General features: G+C 41.7%; 1 protein-coding gene across 14 annotated transcripts in view; it reads left to right on the top strand.

Annotated features, from left to right (window-relative positions):
• C7H10orf90 (chromosome 7 C10orf90 homolog) overlaps positions 1–23,430 on the top strand; it is a 182,007-nt gene that overhangs the window by 155,066 nt on the left and 3,511 nt on the right. For 11 of the 14 annotated variants that reach the window (XM_065552242.1, XM_065552243.1, XM_065552245.1 and 8 more), the window contains 4 exons: positions 991–1,184; positions 2,211–2,412; positions 19,985–20,074; positions 22,040–22,103. In XM_065552242.1, coding sequence (XP_065408314.1) covers positions 991–1,184; positions 2,211–2,412; positions 19,985–20,074; positions 22,040–22,103 — 550 coding nt within the window. The remainder of the gene's footprint in view (positions 1–990; positions 1,185–2,210; positions 2,413–19,984; positions 20,075–22,039; positions 22,104–23,430) is intronic. The other 3 variants (XM_008166273.4, XM_008166270.4, XM_024103549.3) reach the window with 1 other exon arrangement.

The raw sequence follows: 23,430 nt of genomic DNA on the forward strand, positions 1-23,430 counted from the left end.
TTTTGATTTTTTTTAAAGTACAGCATAATGTTTACAGTATGTCACAAGGGAAAATATTTTCAGTTTACTGCAACCAATCAATTGAAGCAAACAGCAATGGGCTTTATTTCCAGATATAAAAATCCCAGAAATCATACTATTTGGCATGAGAGATGCAGTTAGTGTTGCTGTTTTAGAACTGTGCATATGGGGATTGTTCAGTAGTTAATTTGTTATTCTGGGTTAATTCTACATTTTAAATCAGATACTTCTCAACTGTTTTGAAAAGGTGTCTTTTGCATTTTAGGCACAGGTCTTCTCTTGGGTCTACATTATGCAGGAAATATTGATTATAAAAGAGCAATAGAGCATGGTCATAAATGAGGAAAATCTTTTTAAAAGTCTGATTACAGAACCTATTGGAATAAGTACAGTTATAATGAATTGCTGTATTGTGTTTTACCTTTTCTTTGTTAGCATTTCATATAATCACACCAAAGTAGGCCTAATGAATGCCCAGGAACAACAGAAAGAAGGAAAACTAATATATTAGAAATTAAAAAGCAATACCAATTCTCATTAAAGCCTCAGTTTGGTCAGAGAGAAGTGATATGTGATTAAGTTCCACAGCAGTTTATTATTTTCCATTATCAGTGCAATAATTTTAAACGGTCTCAAAGTCTGTGAGTTGCAGTGCAATAATATTGCTTTACATAAAGTCAGTGTGTTATGAGGTATCTTGTTTTTCAGGAAGCAAACACCAAATGGATCTAAATATCAAAATGGTATCTTTACACTTAATTGTGAAGACTTGTTTAATGTGAAAGATACTTCTGTGTCACAGGGCAGTGACTAGCACCTATGATCAGGCCTGATCTATTCTGCTTAATAAGGCCTATTATTAACACCTTGGCATTCTTATTTCAGAAATTGCCCTCCATGTCTAATGATGTGCAGAACCCAATCAAAAATTAACCATGCACCCTTAATGAACTTTTAAATCTCTCTAAGGTGATTACAAATTCTGTGGTTCAGTTGACAAAATAAAGGATTGTAAGAAGAGTGACAAACAAGAGACGGCCAGCAGGGTAACAACCTCCGCAGCTCACTTACCAGATGTTCCTCATGAGAAACAAGAAGCATTCACACAGCCAGAAACCTACGCTGAGCCTGAGAAAATTCCATCCAGCCTACTGACTTTAAGGGTAAAATATCAAATGTTTCTCTGCTGTTAATTCTGGGACTGATTTTTCATGAATGCTGGTTCCTTCCTGGGAACTCACCACGGGCAGAAGTTCACAGTTAGTTTTGTGTTCCTTTTTCACTTAAGTGTTTGTCACTTGCATCTGCTGTTGAATTATTCACAGGACCATCTTGTCTGACTGCAAAAGAGACGCAGTGAAACTGGTTGTATCTAGAACAAATGCCATTTCCACAGCTTCAGAAGCCAATGGAATGATGATAAGAGCTGGGAGCTCAGTGTTCAGAAAGTCACAGTTTCCATATGCTCTAGAACTGCTCCTCAACCCTTCGTGAGCCTGGGGATAATTTACACAAATCCTAAAATGGCACTACTCAAGCACAACTCTTAGCAGGAATTATTAGTACATGCTGGCTATAATGTAAATTCTTATTGGCATTCAGGAAGATGCAGTGCTTGGGCAGAGGCAGCAGCCATGGGCAGGAGAGGAAACAGGGAATGAACTCCTGCCCAGACTCCCACCAGGCCCTGAGAACAGAGGGATTTGCTGCTGTCTCATCTGTTGCAATGAGTTACACTAGCCCCCTCTCCCCCATGACTCACTTGCATTGGTTGAGCAGGGCTGCTTAGGCCATGGTGCTTCCGAAACACCTGCAGTTTATTTTCTTGCGTTTTCAAGAAGATTTAAACATAAGGAAAGTTTGTGAGCTGCTAGTGACAAGCTGTTGCTGAGTTGTTGTTTTTTTGAAAAACATTGGACAAAAAGTCAGAATCTTAAATCAGGATAATTTTGTAAAAATCTGAAACTCAAAAACGGTTTAATAAATTTACTTCAAATTTGGCAGGAATATTCCCCTTTGCCTTTAGAATAAATCTGGCAATATTCAAGCCAATTCAGTTTTCCAAGCTAAAGTTAAAGGGGAGCAAATACAGGGCTGGAAGATGGTTGTTACTTTAACTGCTGAGATGCATTAACTTCTCCATACTTGATGGGCATCTCAATGTTGTGTGTTTTGACTGTTTTATTTAGGAGGCTCTGGAAGTCCATAAACCTCAGTTTATTTCTCGTTCACAAGAACGGTTGAAAAAACTTGAACACATGGCACAACTGAGGAAAACCCAGCAAAATGACACTCCAGAAAAGCAAGAAGGAGCTCTTCTTCCTCGAAAACTTTCCTCAGCATCCATTTCTAACAAAAAGAAGCAATATACCGTTCCTCACCCTCTCAGTGGTAAGATGAATTGTGATTGTTGCATCAACATCAGGTTTGTAACTGGATTTGAAATCTTGGTACGAATGCAGTATTTCTACATTAATTTTGGTGAGAATCAGACCAACTGTTGTTGTTACCCAACTGTCAACATGCCAACCTCTATACTAATGTTCTAAACAGAAGCTGTGCTAGGATGCAGAGGGAGAGAGAGAGAGAGAACAGTTTTAGGGACAGTGACACAGATTCTCAAAGTTATTGAGGCACCCATTGAAATCACCCGTGGCCTTATCAAAACTTTGGAAATTAACCAGTCATGAGGTTACATCAATATATCATGGTGCTACGCATCAGAAGTCTGAGCACAGTTCAATACTCCAACTACCAAGAGACGGCGGGGGGAGATGCTACGCAGATGCTACAGAGATGAGCACATGAGAGACAGACTGCTGTATCAATACACCTTAAAACTGGCTACTTTCCTAAGAATAAACCTGGATATGCAAGAGAAGTGGAGAGATTGTTAGCCCTAGTGAGTAACATACTGAATTGTTTTGGTGTGGTGTGCAGTAGCTGTATGCCTGATAGACCTTCTCATTGCTTAGATCACAGAGGTGTCCAGATAAATGACACCAAACCACATTACTTAAAACTATTACTTTTGGACTTTCTTAGCTTCATCATCAATTTTTTCTTTATTAATACCATTCACAAAAGAAAAGTGTGTGCTTTAATATCATATTTATTTACATGGATAGCATTCCTCTTTATATTTTATTTTTAAGTTCAGTTAAAGCTGCAGGCTTCTGAAACCACAGCTTTGTACTAAAAAACCAAAACAACAGAAGGCCTTATTAAACAAGTACACAATAAGAAGCTTGTCTTTAGCTATTCTGCTGATAAAGCATTAAAAAGCAAAAATGCAGTTGTTTTTCTGATATGCTAAATTAGCTAGTAGACCACATGCTTGAATGATCTCTTACTGTAGTATTCATGCCACTGTTTTGAAAGGGACTCTGTTTTCTTTTAAAGTTATAGTTGGACCAGTATGTTGGCAGCAGTGCTCTGCGCTGGGCCAGCAGAGACTCAGGTATGTAACCTCCAGTCCTCTGCTCCCCAGCTACTGAATACCAAACTCATTCCAGGAATGACATGCTTGATACTCAAATGGTGTGGCAGGGAGGAAATTAGACGTTTCCTCCCAATTGCTTATGAATGAGAGGCCTTGGAAGAGATGGCAAGTTCTGGTTCTCCAACAAGAGGCAAAATCCTGCACTGAGAATTAATTCAAGTTTTGATGGCGTAGTGGGGAGATGAAAATCCCAGAAAGATAGTTGCAAGGTGCTCACTTGTTCAGTCCCAGATTGGCAGAAGCCTTAGGGGGATTTGACTTTCGTCTGAACACGGCTGCCACTGAAGTTTTCACCTTGCAGGCCAAGCAGAAATTAGTAGACTTCCATGGCTCAGCTTCCCCTCCTCTCCCCCCGCGGTCTATTGGTAGTTGGAGTTTTGAACTGTGCTCAGACTTCTGATGCCTTAGTCGCACAACAGTAAAGCTTTAAAACAAATTCTAGGGTGTTCTATAATTTTCAAGGTTACATCCATTCTATCTAAACCCCAGGTGACATTGTTAGTGCTAATGCATTTTGGATCATTGCTTTGGGGAATTCTAATTCCTGGTGCTATTTGATCTATAGTATAATACAGTCCATTCTACCTTGGCTGTAAAAGTGGAATATAGATTATTGCTTTACAGTTCAATAGGTGTAAAAACAAAAGCCAAAGAATACTTTAAAAAGGTGAATAAAATTCATTTCCCCATCCAATTAATCAGGTTCATGTATTTACTTGTTGCAAAATCCTGACCCCATTGAAGTCAATGGCAAAACTCCCAGAAATTCACCCTTGAAGATTGTAATGTCATAAAGCTACTGGTTTTCCAGTCCAAGGAAGGCAGGGAGGCAAGACCTGGATTTCTAATGTAAAAGACAAGAAGGAAATACCTGGCTGTGGCTGTATGGGTTTTTATTTGGTTGGCTGGTTCTTGGGGAGGCGGTATTTGGATGGTATTGGAGGGGAACACAGGATGGGGGATACCAGGTTTTTGTCATACATCTTGGAGAAGAAGCAAAAACAAAAAACAAAAAGACACAACTCAATGTTTTCCCTTTGTTAGGTCATGTTTAAGGCCCCCAAGTCCAACTATAAAAATATTTTCTGAAATAAAAATGAAAAATTTAACCTCTTTCTCCTTGAATGATTATTAAATATTAATTTATATGCTTGTTCAATGAGAAAAACATAATATTGAAATGCATTCATTAATGGCTCAAGTAAATGGCTGTTTCCATCTCTTTATGGTTAGTTATTAAAGATAAATGTGTCTAAAGAGGAGCTTTTGTTCCCATAACTCATCTGCCACAACTTGTTACTCATAGAAAGTCTCATTGAATTTTCTATTTGTGATATCTTATCATTCTTTATCATGACAGAAACAGGGCCGCCGAGCAGGGCGGGGGGGGAGCCAGTACAAATTACAGGGGCCTGGCGGTCCGGAAGGGGGCCCGGGCCCGGTTTCCCTGACTGTTTAGCCTGTCCGCCCTTGCCGGGCAGCCCGAAATTTTTTTTTCACCAGGGCCCGAACCCGCTCTCGGCGGCCCTGGACAGAAATAGTCACATCTATGCCATAGTAAATTAACTTATGGATAAATAGTAAATTTTAGGTGTCTGACTAAGCATAAATATGTAGGCTACTGTTAAGAAATGGTTTACTAAATTGGTAATGACCAAGTACAACTTTTTAAAACAACTATTTCCTTATTCAATTAAGCACAACCACAACAAAAAAGAGAAATTGGGAAGTATATAAATATACTGAGCATACTTAATTTGTACTGAGTCATGACCATGGCCATTTTGAACCTTCTACTGATGGTGGCTATTATGCAGAGCCTACTGTCATTAATGGTATTAGAAGTGCAGGCAGAGGCCTTTCTAGTAATAGGCAAACTTTGCAGCAGATTTCTGGGAGAAGCAGCACAGCAGACTGGTCTATTGGAGGAGACAGATTGGGGTGGGGTGAATTGCAGAACGCTCTAACTGGTCTATGTGGACTTCGCTGGCACTAACTAAAAGGTGCCTGTAGCCACAGGACTACATCAATGCGTACTAGATACCTTCTAGTTCACCGCGGCAGCGTGCACGTAGGCCAGTTAGAGCACTACACATTAGAGTGCTCTGCAATTCACACCCCCATAGACCTTGCCTCTAGGCAGCTGCCTCCTTAGGAAATATCTACTTAGTTTGCCTATAGGTAGAGGAGCCTCTGGGTGAGAAGGATAGGGGCTGGAGAATTGGAGCACAAAATCGCCAGTGTGGCCCTATGCCTCTTGCCTCTCCCCCACCCTATCTTCTCCCCCTTCCCCTTTTTGCTTCTGGACACAAATCTGAATACTGTTCTGTACTCAAATGTTCAACAAAGCAGGCAGATCTCTGGAGCTGTAAGTTACCATCCATCTGGGAATGGGGAGAAAGGGAGGTTCTGATGCACTCTAGTCAAACCGGGGAGCCTGGGACCAGGCCTTTAAATGGTAGGCTGAAATGACAAAACATGCCCCCCCTGGAGTGGGGTGACCTGGAGCAGAGAGGAAGAGGGGAGTCCTGCAGCAGTCTGGCTCTGGGGTATCAGGACCCAAGAGGAGACCCAATCTTGCTCCTATTGGCAGGAGGGGAGAGAGCTGCCCACTAACCCCCTTAGCTCAGTTTAAGCTCCACAGTTTGCTACCTGTTTACAAGCACCAAGCTTCCTCATACCACTGGCTGGGAGGGACAGCAAGACCCAGTGGAGGGGAGTAATATTAACAGGGAGCAGGGTTCCCACCAATAGCCGCAGATGCAAAAGCCTAGACCCTGAGGCGGTGACACCTGTTATTCAGGAGCGATTCATTGCATGGAGGGTAGTCGGGTGTGTGTCTGAGAGCAAAGATGAATGTGTGTGCAAGTTTGTGTGTATTGAAATGGTAGCACCAAATCCATCCAAAGGCAAAATTCCCCTGCTTATTTGTTATGGTGTCAGACAAAAATAATATTTTCTTCTTCCTCTTAAAACTGCTATTAGGACTATAAGGGGAATAAAATAAAAAGAAACTAAAACCCAGCAGGTGGCCAGGGAGGGGGGAACTATCCCCCATGTGGACGTGGGACCCTTGCTGACTCCATGCTGCCAGGGCCCCACCGATGAATATTTTATTTAAAAATAAAGATTTTAATTCCTGGTGACTATGGCGGAGTGCTGAATGCTGCATGAGATAGAGCCTGCCAGCTAGGCTGGGAAACCCAAGTTCCCCTTCCAGCTTCTCCACCTACCCCTTTTGCCCTGCAGCTTCCCTGTACTTCTCTTCCTTCCCCTGCCGTTGTCCTGTCACCTCCACCCCCTCGCTCCTCACCTTGTGATCACTCCTTGCTCATCCATTCATCCCAGGTGGCTGGTGCTGCCGGCTCCCCAGCCAGCAAATGCCTGCACAGCATCTCATACCCCCTAGAATCAAGCATGCTGCTAACCAGGCAGGCCAGTGTTCCCAGCGCACAGAGCCCAGGCTGCCGAGGGCCCACTGTGGAGCAAGCTGAAAATTAAGGCTGACTGTTATCAGAGCCTGCAAGCGTGGGCATGGCCACCAGTGTGCTGAGTGCTAGTCTGTCCCTGCCCTCAGCCTGAGCCTGAGTTGGTGACCAGCTGAGCTGACTGGAGTGAGTGACTGGGGCAAGTAAGGCATCTCCAGGACCTGCCCGACTACAGGGGGTGTATATAGCAGGCAGAGACCAAGGGCAGGGCAAAACCCCCATGGACCTAGCAGGCTCTCTGGGGGGTTGGGAGGGAAAGGAGGGCTACCAGGGGAAGGCGGGTGGTCCAGGAGTTGGTTGGAAGGGCTGTGCAGGGCAATGCGTCTCAGTGCTGAATCCTGACCCCACTGAGCCTAAACCACCAGAGGGCAGGAGTGTGATCCCGGCTGGTGAATTGTTCCTCAAAGCAGGCAGTAAGGGGGTCAGCCTGGCTCAGAGTCTTCACCTCCACTGTCATTTGGCAGATCCCCCAAATTCTGATTACTCCAGCCCCCCACTCAGTCCTAGGCCCAGCACTGGGCAGAGCTGAGAGCAGAGATGGCTGCCTCTTTGCACCCCACACAGGAGCGTGGGCCAGTTGTTCTAAGTGGGAGCAGCCTGCAGTGCGCATCCTTGCTGATAAATGATATAACAACTCGACTCAGAATTAAGTATACTTGTGCTGAAGGGCTAAGCCAGCTGTACACTCCAGAGCATGGGAGAGGAGCCTCTCAGTGAGACCGCATTGGTAATGAATGGCTACGGAGTGCTGGCTGCATTGGTAACAAATGGCCCCAGATTCCAGCAGGCTGTCGGAGTGTGTGTGTGTTGGGGGATGGGGGGGGGGGGGGGGAGGAGGACTGGTTCCATTCCACACTTCGGTTCCATGGCTGTGTTGCAATAAGATTTGATAGTCTGCACTGGGCAGAGGAACAGCACACAGAAGTTTTGCCTAGGGCATCAGCTTGTCTTGAGTGGCCTTTGAGTGCACTTATTTAGCATGCATTTGAGTACTTATTTAGACGGTTGTGGAAGAGTTATTGTCCTACTTTAGTACTATATAATCTAGTAGATGTATTTGAAAGTTTCAAGTTTTGCTTTTAAAACAATTTGAGGCTTTTTAAGGATATTTAATACAATATTAAAATACACCTCTACCCCAATATAACGCTATCCTCGGGAGCCAAAAAATCTTACCACGTTATAGGTGAAACCGCTTTATATTGAACTTGCTTTGATCCGCCAGAGCATGCAGCCCTGCCCCCCCGGGGTGCTCCTTTGCCACGCTATATCCGAATTTATGTTATATTGGGTTGCGTTATATCGGGGTAGAGGTGTAAATATGAAAACAACAAGGAGTCTGGTGGCACCTTAAAGACTAACAGATTTATTTGGGCATAAGCTTTCATGAGTAAAAACCTCTGTTGACAGGGCCAATTCAATCAGGGTGGACGCTTACAGACAACCCCCCAACCTGAAGCAAATACTCACCAGCAACTACACACCACACCACAGAAACACCAACCCAGGAACCTATCCCTGTAGCAAACCTCGTTGCCTACTCTGTCCCCATATCTACTCTGGCAACAGCATCAGAGGACCCAACCACATCAGCCACACCATCAGGGGCTCATTCACCTGCACATCCACTAATGTCATATATGCCAGCAATGCCCCTCTGCCATGTACATTGGCCAAACCGGACAGTCCCTCCGCAAAAGAATAAATGGACACAAATCGGACATCAGGAATGGTAACATACATAAGCCAGTAAGTGAACACTTCAATCTCCCTGGTCATTCTATTACAGATTTAAAAGTCACTATCATTGAACAAAAAAACTTCAGAAACAGACTTCAAAGAGAAACAGCAGAACTAAAATTCATTTGCAAATTCAACACCATTAATCTGGGCTTGAATAGGGACTGGGAGTGGCTGGCTCATTACAGAAGCAGCTTTTCCTCTCCTGGAATTGACACCTCCTCATCTATTATTGGGACTGGACTGCATCCACCCTGATTGAATTGGCCCTGTCAACACTGGTTCTCCACTTGTGAAGTAACTCCCTGCTCTCCATGTGTCAGTATATAATGCCTGCATCTGTAACTTTCACTCTATGCATCCGAAGAAGTGAGGTTTTTACTCACGAAAGCTTATGCCCAAATAAATCTGTTAGTCTTTAAGGTGCCACCAGACTCCTTGTTGTTTTTGTAGATACAGACTAACACGGCTACCCCCTGATACTTGACATCATGCAAGGTGTAAATATGGTAATGGATCGGTAGACTGTTTTGGAGATTTGGACCAATTCACATTCATTTTAGTGGGAAATGGCATCTGTATCCCCTAGGTAGCTTCAGAAATCCCAGCTGTAGTCTCCAACACAGTTCTCTCATGCTGTTGGAGAATGATGTCACTTTGCAACAGAATGCCTGGAAGTCAGTCAGCTCAGAAAAGGTGACGTATGACTAACACATAAAGCCGACTTTCCCCTTTACATGCTCGTGAGCCTGAGGCCAACCCAAAATGCAAGCTGCTCAGATAACAGTAAGTCATCTTCGTTACCTGCAAAGCATCATGCAGAAATCTGATCCTACATAAAGAATAATATACTCTGGCAATGGGAATATGTAATTGAGAACTTAGGTCTTGACAGATAAGTAAGGGAACAAAAATTTCCCAATTATTTTATATTAAAATGTAAGTGTGCTTGCTTCAGATTGTAAACTCACTTTAGGGTTGTAAGCTCATTGGGGGCAAGGATTGTCATTGACGATATCTTTGTATGGCACCCACCACCATAGGAACCTATATATTCTGTTAAGAAGCTGGGATCTTAAAGTGTTTTTTTGTTTGTCTGGTTTTGTTGTTGTTGTTGTTTTACAAATGCACCGAATTTCCTTTTTAGTGCACAAGTCCTCCTTTGGACAGCTGTTCCATTCTTTTATATTAGCACTGGCTGCTCCATTAGGATAACAAAGGCAGTAGCCTTGTAACCTCCCTTCCATTCTCTCTGATGATCTAAAAGGAATGCTACAGCCTTTAAGCTTCTTCTCCCTGTATCGTTGGAAATGAGAATGAATATTCTACTGAAAAAATTCAAGACCTTGGTAGCCCTGAACTGTGAAACAGGTTAAATTAGTATCCATATAGGTGTTCATTACCCTGAAGTCCATAGGGCACTTAGCAAGGGCAGTGCCATTATCAGGCACTAAGAACTATTGGAATAAAGAAAATAATATGGCAAGGGTTAAACAGCTAATTCTAAACCTCTAAACTAGCATCTTCTGGGGCCATTTTCACAACAGCTGAGGGAAAACTGCAGGGACTCTGCCAAATCCGGCTTGTCTGCACGTTTCTTGGTCTCTGGGGAGCAGTATGTTCTTTCAAAACAATAGACATAAAAACAGCTTAGAAAAACAGAGAACCCTAGAGAACAGAATGATGAGATGGAAACCAGGTTAAAGCATATACTATGATTTTTAATAGGGTCCATAGACTTCAGAGTATGGTCTTTTGATTGCCTCTTTAGCCTGAGAATGATGATTTACACTCTTTCCTCCTTTCCTGGGGTCTTTGTAACCATGTCAAACACACAGCTCCTTTTCAGATTATCATCAATGGTAATTCATGCATATGCCAGCAACAGTTTTTGTAAGGGCAACTCGACTAGCAGACATGACTTCCACTGGCCAGGACAGAAGTGACCCTGGTGATAGGTTCTGAAACTTTCTAGCTGGGCAGCACAGCATCCTTATTATACTCCTGGGCTACTTACAGTGAGTAAACTTGCGGGTGTTACCCTATAACTGGAGAATTGCCTTCATAGTTCCTATTTTTAAGAAAGGGGGAAAAAGTGATGCAGGAAACTACAGGCCTGTTAGTTTGCTCTTGGTTGTATGCAAGGTCTTGAAACAAATTTTGAAAGAGAAAGTAGTTAAGGACAGAGGTAATTGGAATAAAATACATCATGGTTTTACAAAACGTAGATGATTCCAGACCAACCTGATATCTTTCTTTGAGATAACTGATTTTTTTTAGACAAAGGAAATGTAGTAGGTCTAATCTACTTGGATTTCAGTAAGGCATTTGATACAGTTCTGCATGGGAAATTATTTGTTAAATTGGAGAAGATGGGGATTAATAGGAGAATTGAAAGGTGGATAAGGAACTGGTTAAAGGGGAGACTACAACAGGTCATACTGAAAGGTGAACTGTCACGCTTCAGTGGGATTCCACAGGGATTGGTGTTGGGATCAACCTTCTTTAACATTTTTGTTAATGATCTGGGCACACAAAGTGGAAGTGTGCTAATAAAATTTGAGGATGGCACAAAATTGGGAGGTGTAGCTAATACAGAGGAGGACTGGAATATCAAACAAAAAGATCTGGGTGACCTTGTAAACTGGAATAATAGAAATGGGATGAAATATAATAGTGCAAAGTCTTGCACTTAGGGACCAACAACAAGAATTTTTGCTCTAAACTGGGAACTTATCAGTTGGAAGTGAGACAGGAGGAAAAAGACCCCTGGGTATATTGGTTGATCACAGGATAACTACGAGCTGCCAATGTGAGGCGCTGTGAAAAAGGCGGATGCATCAGGTGAGATATTTCCAGTCTTAGTAATATTATAAAAGGCACTAGTGAAACCGCGTGTGGAATACTGTGTTATTGGAGGTCAGACTAGATGATCATGATGTTCCCTCTGTCCCTAAAGTCTGTGAGTCTCTTTAGTCTATCCACTGCAAATCCCAGCAGCCACTCCTTCATCAATCTTTTTTTCTCCTTGTAAATCACATCTAGCTTCTAGTAATTTGACAGATGATTTTATCAGAAAGGGTTTAAAAACTGTGATTGAGATGCTGTTTGTACCGTTGGCTTGAACAAATTTGTATGTTGTTGCACTGAATTGCTCCTAGATGAGCGTGCTCTAGTCTACACCTATTTCACCATGAAAAACACATACTTTTTATCTTAATGTTACTGTGAAAAAGACACATTGGCATTTAGAGACCTCTCTTTAACATCACTTTAACAGAATGAAGTGTGTTTATTGAGAATATAGGATTATTAGATCACACATAATCTTCAAACCATTTTGCCCATGTTGTTATAACTTTACTGTTTCTCATAAAGGAGAAAGATAATTGGTATCCAATATCATTTCCATATAAATATCAACATCTGTGCAGCTTCCCTTTACCTTCTCATCTTCAAAAACAAGTTGTTTACCATTTGTAATTGTAATTCATGAACAGGATTTCACAAAATGCCCGAAGTAATGTTATAAAAATGTGAATGTTTATCCAGCAGAAGATTTTATTATCACAAGTACATTTCAGAGGCAAACAACCTACAACTCTTTTACTAGCCTTTGTACTGTGCAATGTGTACTGTTAAATTTCTAGAGTGCTAATTATTCCAAGAAACACTATTCTGCTGTTGACTATGCCGAACAAATTAGAGATCCCACTGTGACGAACTGAATAGAAACAATGTTCAAATAACTGGATTTAAATCTCAAAAACCATGATGTAATTACTTTAGTGACAAGACTACCAGCTGTTCATAGGCCTTTAAATCCTCCTAATGAACAGCCTTGTGATCTTAGTGTACATAAGCACTTTTAGAAGGTTTTTTTTTTAATTCACAAGAACATATTTTTATACCCTCTATTTTCCTTTCCTTCTGGGAGACTGTTTACTGGAAACAGCAATATAGGAAATCATTAAGTTACCATCCACCCCCTCAATAGATGTCTGCTGATTTCTCCTGATTTATATTAATATCCAGCAGTCAGTCTCAAATCTTCTATCTTCAAAAGTATTTTGGAAGCAAATGTGTGGAACACCTCCTGAACTATGTTCAAAATGGCTGTAGAAAACAGGCTTTTTCATTTGGGCTGTCCTGAGAAGAACTGTGTAGACCTGATTATCATTTAGATTTATAGGTTTAATAGGGAATGTGGACAATAGTAATCAGAGAATATGGACCAAAAAAAAATACACAACCAACCAATCACACAGCCATTATAATGCAGCCTGCCTGCCTTCAGGTGGCATTGCTGGTTGATTAAATGTTTGCAGCCACATTTCCATTGTAAGTTGTATATTACTCCCATTTTGTCAAGACTCTGATTCCCCCTCCCCCCCCCAGACATTATTCATTGCTAGCAACAGCATCACTCACACTGTTGGCACCTTGCTAGTAGTTTGGAGCCAAAAGTGATGAATACAGATTAGGGTATGCTCAGAAAAATCTAACTGAGAACAGCAACTACCTATTTTTGTTATTGTTTTATTATTAACCATGTTTATTATGGTGGTGCCTATGGGCCAAGCAAGACTAGGGCTCCATTGTGCTAGGCACTGTACAAACACAGCCCCCAAGAGCTAACAACATAAATAGACAAGGCAGACACAGAGTGCGGGAAGGGGTAGAACACAGAAGCAGAGTGAACAATGGGATGGTGACACACGTTAGTTCCACATTTAGGGGAGGGAAGAGGGGATAAGCTAAATCGAAAGACAAGTGACGGTAGAGAGGGGATTGAAGGAAGCGGGTGAGAGGGACAGGGCAGGGGAGAAGAGGGTAAGAGGGGCAGGTGGGCAGTGAAGCTAAGGTGAAAAGGCTGTGAGGGAGGGGACGGGAGAGGGTTGGAGCAAACAGCCAATCAGCATAGGTCAGAGAAAGTCCAGTCAAAACTGTAGAAAGTTCTCTGAATGTCCAAAGATCCCTGCTTCTGCAGCTGTTCCTTCTAGCTTGTTCCTCTCTGCAGTTTCTCTTCAAGGAAGGAGGAGAGAGACACACTTGGGACCTAGTGCCCCAGAGTGCTATACTGTGCAAGACAATTGTTATTCCAAAGTTTTCTGACCTATGGGCTAAGCCCTCCAGAAGATCTTAGTAAATTTGGACAAGGGACTGAATTCATACACTAGGGATGAATTTGGTCCAGAAACTTTTAGCATAACATTGGCACTATCTGGATTTCATACACAAACTTGACAGGTTTTATAGGATAACTGGTGAAGTTTCTCATTGTTGGACCTGTCATGTTAAGAAAGGCCAGTGAGGATGGATATCCAGAGCACAGATCAAATTTGTACAGGGGGAAGTGATTAACAAGGAGTGAAGAAGCAGAGAATCAGGCCTACACACTTTAACTTACACCTTCTTCTGGCCCTTTGCCATATAAGTTACACCAATTTAGGACTGATTATCAACTGTCACCAGATCAAAATGGTAGCATGTTACTCCTACACTTCATCCATTCTGCACTGATGTAAATGACCACACAGGCTGCACAGCAGAGAATAAACAGGCCCTTAGACTTAGATAAAAAGTGTGTTGGTAGAACGTGTTCTAAGGGCGTAGTATTCACTAGGCAGTGTAGACTTAAACATGAGCTAGCTGGTTGAGTTGAAATTTAAGCAGGAGCTCATGTTAATGTTGTCCACACTAGACCTTTAGAATGTGTTTGTTAGTTAGCATGTGTTAGCTAACATGTTCTTACAACACTCCTTTAAATCCTGGTCAATATAAATGCTTTAACTCCCTTGCACCAGGTGACCAGCATACAACATACAGCACATCTGAATCTGGCTACTCTGAAAACACCACAGGGAAAAATTCTTCCCTTGGTTAGCAGGGTGGCATGGGTGTCACTAAGCAGAATTTTTCCCATGTATTCAGTTTATGTTCAGGGTTAATTTTCTTTTTAAAATGGACACACAGACTAATGATTTATAATGCAGTAGCCATGAAGTCTGTATGTACTCAACGGCATCTCTGCAGTAGACAGCAGAGTGCAGTTCCAGACATTAAAAATAATATTCTGCAGTACATGTTTGCTGCTGAAGTTTTAAAGAAAGTCAAACCACTGAACTGGTGGAAGTAACTGGCTAATTTGTCAGTGAAGGAGGATCAATGTGCTTTTGGTGGATTCCTGTTTTAGTTGAACGGGAGAGATGCACATGCGTATAACTACCTGCAAGTGCCACACCAGGGCGTCTCTTTTCAGTTACTGGCAACATACAATGCAGGGTCACATTCTAGCTGTGTTCACATTTTTAGGGCTCCCACTCATAAGTGGAAGGCACATCCATGTACGTAGGCAGAAACTAGCCCACAGTACATTTTGTCTCTATTTCAGTGGCTCAGTGATTTATTTCAACGTGGGAAGCCAAGGAACCTATTCCTACTCTTCTCATTCCTAAGCTGTCTGTCCTCTGTCTAAACATTTAATAGCTTCCCAGTCAGGAAATGTATTTTTTTTCTAATCCATCTCTGGGCTTAGCATTAGCATTTGTTAAAAATATATTGATGATGATGAGCTATTTATCTTGGTTAGCAACTTCAAGACCTTGGTATGGCTTCCTCACCCCATTAAAGGAATGTTACAAATAAATCACTGCTGTGCATGGTATTGTTATAAATACCAGTATCTCAGCAGTCTTACAGGATTTGAATAAAACATGGATAAAGCATCTCATAGTAACATTTTTTTCTGTGGAATTTCTCAGCAAAACCCCTGAATAGCTGTCAATCTTAGAACTCAGTACTTTTCCCTGCCTAGAATATTTTTCACATTAAAAATCAAAGCTATGAATTTGATGCTGAATTGTAATAATCTAACAAATGTAATTTAGAGGCTGGCTATTATCATCTTGGTGCATTGTCTACCTTATGCCTAACTTTGATCTTTATTCAATAGGGATGTTAATTCAGGTCTTGATTATGCATTTGGTCATAGCTATTATAATTCTTAGCATGGTGGCCCTTTTGAAGAACCAGCATGGTAAACTTCCACTTGGAACTATATTTTGCTGCTTGGATGTTAACAATAATTAAGTACTATGCACATATTATTTTTACTCTATAATTTGCATTGGCTTTTCATTTCCTTTTTAAATGATTTTAAGATTTTCTCCTGGTGCAATCCCCCAAGGTTTAACCTTTTTGTAAAGCCATATTTTACATTATTTTTTCTCTTGAGTATTGCCCTGAGAGTTAGCGGAGAGATGCCATGTGACTGGGTATTGCATGGTTTGCCTATTACATTGCATTATAAATCTTATGACTGTTCTCTTATGCAGCAGATATTTTTATATGCAAGGTAGTTTTTTTTTTTATCTTCCAGGGAAGATTTTTCAGGATTTCCCCTTTTTATTCTTCCTTTAAAAGCCTCTACCATGGCAACCTCTCTTTCCTGCCAAGGCGTGCTGGCTGTTTCTTGTTCCAGTGTCCTTCAAGACAGCTCTGAGGTCAGCTGGAGATTATTGCTCTAGAGCAATAGAAGGCATACACTACAGTTGTAGTCCTGCTTGCTGCCTCTGTGGTAATTCTCTGTAATTCAAACATGGAGGCCATTTTGTCACATTGACTTGTGGTAAAATTAGAGAATAGCCTCAGCTTATTATTATGAAGTCACAGAAAAGTCATGGGCCTGCATTTCAGAGCACACCCTCTTGTACCCTATGCTTGTTCCCAGCATTATGTGCTGAGGCACTGAGGAATAGTTTACTCCTTTCCTCAAGAGTCCCTGAAGAAAAAGCCTTATCCCTCACTACTTGAGCAGGTGGGCAGACTTATTCTCCATGTCCATCTCTCCCCTGCTGGTGGCCCTGCTTCCCTGCAAAGAAGCAGCTCGGTGCTGGCCTCACCTCCCAGTTCAAGCTGCAGCTCTTCTGCCATTTCATAACCTGAGGGAATAGTATGTAAATGGCATTTGCAGAAAAAGCTTATGTAGGCTGGGGGACATGGTTGGACTAGACACATAAATATGAGTCCCAGCCTAACTTCATCTCCCAGCTGCAGGAAATTCTTCTACCTCTTCTTACAATTACTGACCAACCACCCCTTAGACATTAGCCACTCCTCAGGTGAAACCTAACTGGAGATTAACTGCTTTCTGAAGAGATGAAGCCAGCTGCTGTTGTCTTCACTGCACTCCAGGATGGGGAGCCCAAAGCTTCTGGCAGGAGCTTGGTTAGTCTGAAGCCAGCTGACATTTCTTCACTGTGTTCCATGGGTGGGAATCTGGAAGGAAGCCTTTCCAGCTTGCTGGCTGGAAATGTCACTAACATAACTTTTTATTAAAAAAAGTAAAACCTTTTAAGAGATGATTTTTGTCCCAGCAGTCAGAAAACCACCGCTCTCCAGACAAAAAATTAGAGGTTTCCGCAAATACTAATCTTGATGTATAGGGAGTTATGTGAGCAAATGCTCTGTGCACCCAAATGACATTATTCATCTGATCAGGCCAAATCCACTGCTTGCCCCAAACCAAATTTGATTGAGTTCAGGAAGGCTCAGTGTAAGACAATCAAGGCCACTGCTGGGGCTACTGGCTCACCCTCACTCCTCCCCTGGCTGTCTCCTGCTCTGCACAGGAATGAGGAGGGAAAACTCCTGAAGCTGGACTCTATGCTGGGCAGGGGTATGAATCTTTTGTACAAGATCCCCACATATTAGTTCTGTGCAACCACAGAGGAGGGGAGTTTGTCCTTTATTTTTAAATATCTGATCAGCCAAGTTCTTAGTTCTGCTGTGTTCCTTTGCACCCTTCCACTGCATAGGGGCTATAAAGCTGGTTTAACAAGACCCCAGAGGATTAACGTGACCTTCTGCGGGTTAGAGGATGTGGAGCATCAGTGAGGCAGCTCTAAGGTACATGAGGAGCCAAAGTGGCCCCACTTAACTTTGCAGCCCCCATCCTGTGCCAAGCTTTGCTTGGTCATATCAGACAATGTGTCCTCATATGTGTGGGGGGGATATTGTTTGTTTAAAGTTTGTAATACAATATGATTAAGTTTAGTTAAAATTTATTTGGCTAATTTATAGGTTTATTTGCCAGTTATAAAGCATTTTGAAAAAGGGTTAATCCTCAAGCATAGAGGAGTTTTTTTGCACAACTTTCATTCTGAAAACTTTATCAGCTCAGGAGGGAAATTGCTGAACGGTTCCTTTCATCAGATATGTGAATGACAGTGCTCCTAAAGACAAGGTGCTTTTTTCCTCAGTAAACTGAATGTAATTGAGATGTTGGGTGTGGCCCCTTTAAATGGCTCTAGGCTGTTTGGTTGCCAGGGGCAACCTCCATAAATACCAGTGAAACATATGTGGTGTCTTAAAAAGCTAGGAGCAGAATGTGAAGGGGGAAGGTCTGTACTCAGGGCAGTGGATACAGGCTCAGCCCTGAGCTGACCTGTGTGTCAAGTAGTTCTGGAACTTAATATTTATTTCTTCATCTTCAATATTATTTTCTCTTATTTGTAGTGAGACAGTAGAGAGGCACATTTGTCATTTACTGTGAAATATACTGTCTTCTAAAGTCCTTTGATGATGCAGTGGTATTAAAGTGTCCCAGTGGCCCTCTAAGTGGTCCAGCAAATTTGCATTACTGAAATCACCCTGACCCAGGGTGGATAAAAATCAATGATTTAAAATAAAATAAAATAAAAAAAATCCGATTTTTTTATTTAAATCAGATTTTTTTGATAAAATGCTTTTTGAGGAAAAAACCTATCTAAAGATAGTTTTAATTAAGACACATTATAGCTCAAAGATATCTCATCATGGAATAGGGATTATAAATTTTAATTCTGTAGTATGAGACAGTATATTCATGTAATGTTTAAGAAAAGTTTTGTAAATGAGTGCCAATAGTTCATGGATTAGGGACCCAATCTTATGGGGTTCCACAGACTTCATAAATATCTGCTTCAATTACCTTTGGTAAATGAAATAACCAAACAATCATTCATTTTCTGATATAGCTGTAAAACTAATCTGAAAAGTTTTCAAAATAAATCACTGTTTAAAAATGTATAGTGTGTACCTTCTAAAAATGAAACCTACATCTATCTCTGAGTTGTGAAGAATATGTATTAAGGTTATAACAACCAACAAGAATGCACTTTTATGTAGAAAACCATGATTAAATTGAGTCTTCCTGACTAGTGATTTAAATCAAATCCACCCTGCCCTGCTCCTGTAGTAAATACCCTGTGATGGTCTTTTTAAAAAAAAAAACATGGGTCCAGGGCCCAGTGAGGATCTAGAAACTCATGATATGAGGACCCAGCTTTTCAATGATACGTAGCAATGTTTTCTGATACGAAAATTTGTAAAATATTGGGTTTTAAATTTCAATTTTTTGGATTAAGTATCAGGGGGTAGCTGTGTTAGTCTGTATCTACAAAAACAACAAGGAGTCTGGTGGCACCTTAAAGACTAACAGATTTATTTGGGCATAAGCTTTCGTGGGTAAAAACCTCACTTCTTCAGATGCATAGAGTGAAAGTTACAGATGCAGGCATTATATACTGACACATGGGCTAGGTCTACACTACCCGCCTGAATCGGCGGGTAGAAATCGACCTCTCGGGGATTGATTTATCGCGTCTCATCGGGACGCGACAATCGATCCCCAAATTGACGCTCTTACTCCACCAGCGGAGGTGGGAGTAAGCGCCGTCGACGGGAAGCCGCAGAGGTCGATTTTGCCGCCGTCCCTACAGCGGGGTAAGTCGGCTGCGATACGTCGAATTCAGCTACGCTATTTGCGTAACTGAATTTGCGTATCTTAAATCGACCCCCTCCCCCTCCGTAGTGAAGACCTGCCCATGGAGAGCAGGGAGTTACTTTGCAAATGGAGAACCAGTGTTGACAGGGCCAATTCAATCAGGGTGGATGTAGTCCACTCCCAATAATAGATGAGGAGGTGTCAATTCCAGGAGAGGAAAAGCTGCTTCTGTAATGAGCCAGCCACTCCTAGTCCCTATTCAAACCCAGATTAATGGTGTTAAATTTGCAAATGAATTTTAGTTCTGCTGTTTCTCTTTGAAGTCTGTTTCTGAAGTTTTTTTGTTCAATGATAGTGACTTTTAAATCTGTAATAGAATGACCAGGGAGATTGAAGTGTTCACTTACTGGCTTTTGTATGTTACCATTCCTGATGTCCGATTTGTGTCCATTTATTCTTTTGCAGAGGGACTGTCCGGTTTGACCATTGGCCATCACATACAGCCCCCAGCTAAAACCTCTCCAGGGCATTATCCACGATCTACAACCTATCCTGGTAAATGATCCCTCACTCTCACAGAACTTGGGAGGCAGGCCAGTCCTCACTTACAGACAACCCCCCAACCTAAAGCAAATACTCACCAGCAACTACACAGCACACCACAAAAACACCAACCCAGGAACCAATCCCTGTAGCAAACCTCGTTGCCTGCTCTGTCCCTATATCTACTCTGGTGACACCATCAGAGGACCCAACTACATCAGCCACACCATCAAGGGCTCATTCACCTGCACATTTACTAATGTTATATATGCCATCATGTGCCAGAAATACCCCTCTGCCATGTACATTGGCCAAACCGGACAGCCCCTCCGCAAAAGAATAAATGGACACAAATCGGACATCAGGAATGGTAACATACAAAAGCCAGTAAATGAACACTTCAATCTCCCTGGTCATTCTATTACAGATTTAAAAGTCGCTATCATTGAACAAAAAAACTTCAGAAACAGACTTCAAAGAGAAACAGCAGAACTAAAATTCATTTGCAAATTTAACACCATTAATCTGGGCTTGAATAGGGACTGGGAGTGGCTGGCTCATTACAGAAGCAGCTTTTCCTCTCCTGGAATTGACACCTCCTCATCTATTATTGGGAGTGGACTACATCCACTCTGATTGAATTGGCCCTGTCAACACTGGTTCTCCACTTGCGAAGTAACTCCCTGCTCTCCATGTGTCAGTATATAATGCCTGCATCTGTAACTTTCACTCTATGCATCTGAAGAAGTGAGGTTTTTACCCACGAAAGCTTATGCCCAAATAAATCTGGTAGTCTTTAAGGTGCCACCCGACTCCTTGTAATTTTTTGGATTATACTCTGCTGTGTTTACTGTGTCCTGTACTTTTATAATAATGTCTTGTGTAATGTTTGCCTTTTCTCCTGACCCTTTCAATACAATCCCTAAATTACCTTCCCACAGCAGGAAGGAGTCCTTCCTCTCTTTCCCCTGTAAACACATTCACACTCCTGCAATAGATGTAAGGTCAATAGATGTAAGGTCATTATCGCCAAATCATGAACCAATTCCTGATACAAGTGGGATGACTGCTCAGCCACCCTGCTACTAAAACCCTAGGGGATAGTAGAGTTGTTATAAAATTGTAACACACATGTACAATAGGGCAGAATTTAAAGTTGCTGTTAACAGGCAGGACTCAGGAGCAGGGAAGGTGTCTGGATTAAATTGTCTACCATTACTTTGCATTAATAAGAGTATATGAAGGAAGAATATCAACATTACCTAACATCTTAGGAATCAAACTAACCATTTTGATCCATAATTATTTCCCTTTGACCAGGGAAGTGCTGGAGATGTGAGAGGCTCCTCATATCTTATCAGCAAAGACTCCTGAGCCTGATTCTCCACTGCCGTGTGCAGCTATTTACACCTGTGCAAAGTGGATGTAAAACTCTGTCAAATCAGAATTGCACCCATTGGGCCAAGTTTCTGCAGGTGTAAATCAGTTAACACTGGCAGAGGATCTGATCTATGTTGCTACAATGTAATTAACTACAGAAGATGCATGGCAGTGGAGAATCAGTCACTTGGGCTTTCTAATGGCAAGAAAGAATGACAGAAAAATAGGCCATCTTATGCCAGACTAATCATCAGCTGGTTCCTGGTTTGAATTGGAGGTATGCACTACTGCTTGTGACAGTGACAAAAGTTATATCCATTTAAAATAAATGAACCATGTAATAAGGCTGGTGGCAATAGGTCTATCCATCCTTCCCCCGCTAAAGGGCAGCTTAAGGGTCTGATTCAACTCCAGATGAAGTCATCAAGAGTCTTTCCTTAGACTTCAATGCAAGCTGGATCAGGCAGTAGGTCAGCAATGATTTAATACGAAATAACACCATGTGGATAAATTTAGGGAAAGCAGTGCTGTTATCGTTTCATTAAAACATGCTAAATAAAGATTCCTCAGAAATTAACTATATGTTTCTTTTATTAGATAACCTGTTCAAACCAAAGGAAAGGTTCATTTCGGAGAAGGAGATGCACATGAGATCTAAAAGGTACACAACATTTCGGTTTAGAATTCACTGTAATTCCCTGGGATCCAGTGCCAAGACTTTGCACTTCCTAATTAGCATCGTAATCTTGCGTTTGTTGTATTTCATGCCTTGTGCAATATGCACAAACATGGGCAATGTTCTTCCCCCTAAAATGGCTCGAGTGGATAGGAGCTGTAGCCCTACTTAGTGGATGGTGTGAAGCTGTACTGTCCTAGCAGAAGCAACAGGAGGCCTTCTACTGCAGGGAAAAACAATGCTTCTGGGGGCTCTCATGAGCACTGAGGGAGAGAGAGGAGAGAACACTCCCTCTATTACCTCCCTTTATGGAGTGCAGCTTACACTGCCTTGGATGGACACCAGTTCTTCTGCCCAGTGTGTGTATGTCTTGGTTCTGCCTCCTCCCACCCCTTTTGGGGGTATCTAGTGCCCTAGGGGTGATGGCAGGGAGCATCCCTGCGCTCAGAGAGCATAGGAAGTGCAATTATGGCTGGCCTCTGTGGAGGGGTATAATTTGGGAGGCTTCTGTCTTTACTTTGTGGCCTATAATGCTCCACTTGCTCTCACATATTATCTGATGGTCTTTAGTAATTTACTAAATGTTATTTCTTCAAATCTGTTTATTAACATATTAGAGATTTGTGGTAATATTGTGCATATATTGTAGCCCTCAAAATATACCAGAAGTTTCAGCTCTGTAATACCTAATTTCACATCTCACAATGAAGTTTGCACCACATCCTGCCGCATATTCCTTTGGGGCTCTTATTCTGCAGGCTGCTTTCTCCATCTTCTGCCATACTCATTATTATTCATCTACCATAAACAATCCAGTGCATTTTCTTGTTAACAGCAGGAGTTAATTTCTTAGGTAAGCATTGAATGTGATTTTTCTCCAGTAGTGAAAACTGTCTTTCTGCAGAGGAGTTGAGGTCAAGATTTTTAATAGTGACTAGTGATTTTGAAGGCCCAACTTGAGGCACCTTAAAATGACCTGGTTTTCACCAAGCACTCACTTATTCATCCTCTGAAAATCAGGCCTTTTTAAGGTGGATTAAGTTGTACACACAAAAATTTTTTTTAAATCTTGACCACAGCACATATCCTAGCAAAGACTGCAATTTATTAGATTCTTAGGGGGTCTGATCTTCCATTGCCTTGCACCTTATATAGTCATTTACAACAATGAAAAATGCAAAGTGATGTCAAGGAGTTTTTCTGAATGTACCCTAATGTCACAGAGATCAGAATCTGTCCCACTGTCCTTAAAAATAAAACACCACTGATAATTATAAGCCAGAATAGGCTGCTATAGGGACACTGTAGTGCA

Source organism: Chrysemys picta, chromosome 7 (genome assembly GCF_011386835.1).
Source record: "Chrysemys picta bellii isolate R12L10 chromosome 7, ASM1138683v2, whole genome shotgun sequence".
Lineage (NCBI taxonomy): Eukaryota > Metazoa > Chordata > Testudines > Emydidae > Chrysemys > Chrysemys picta.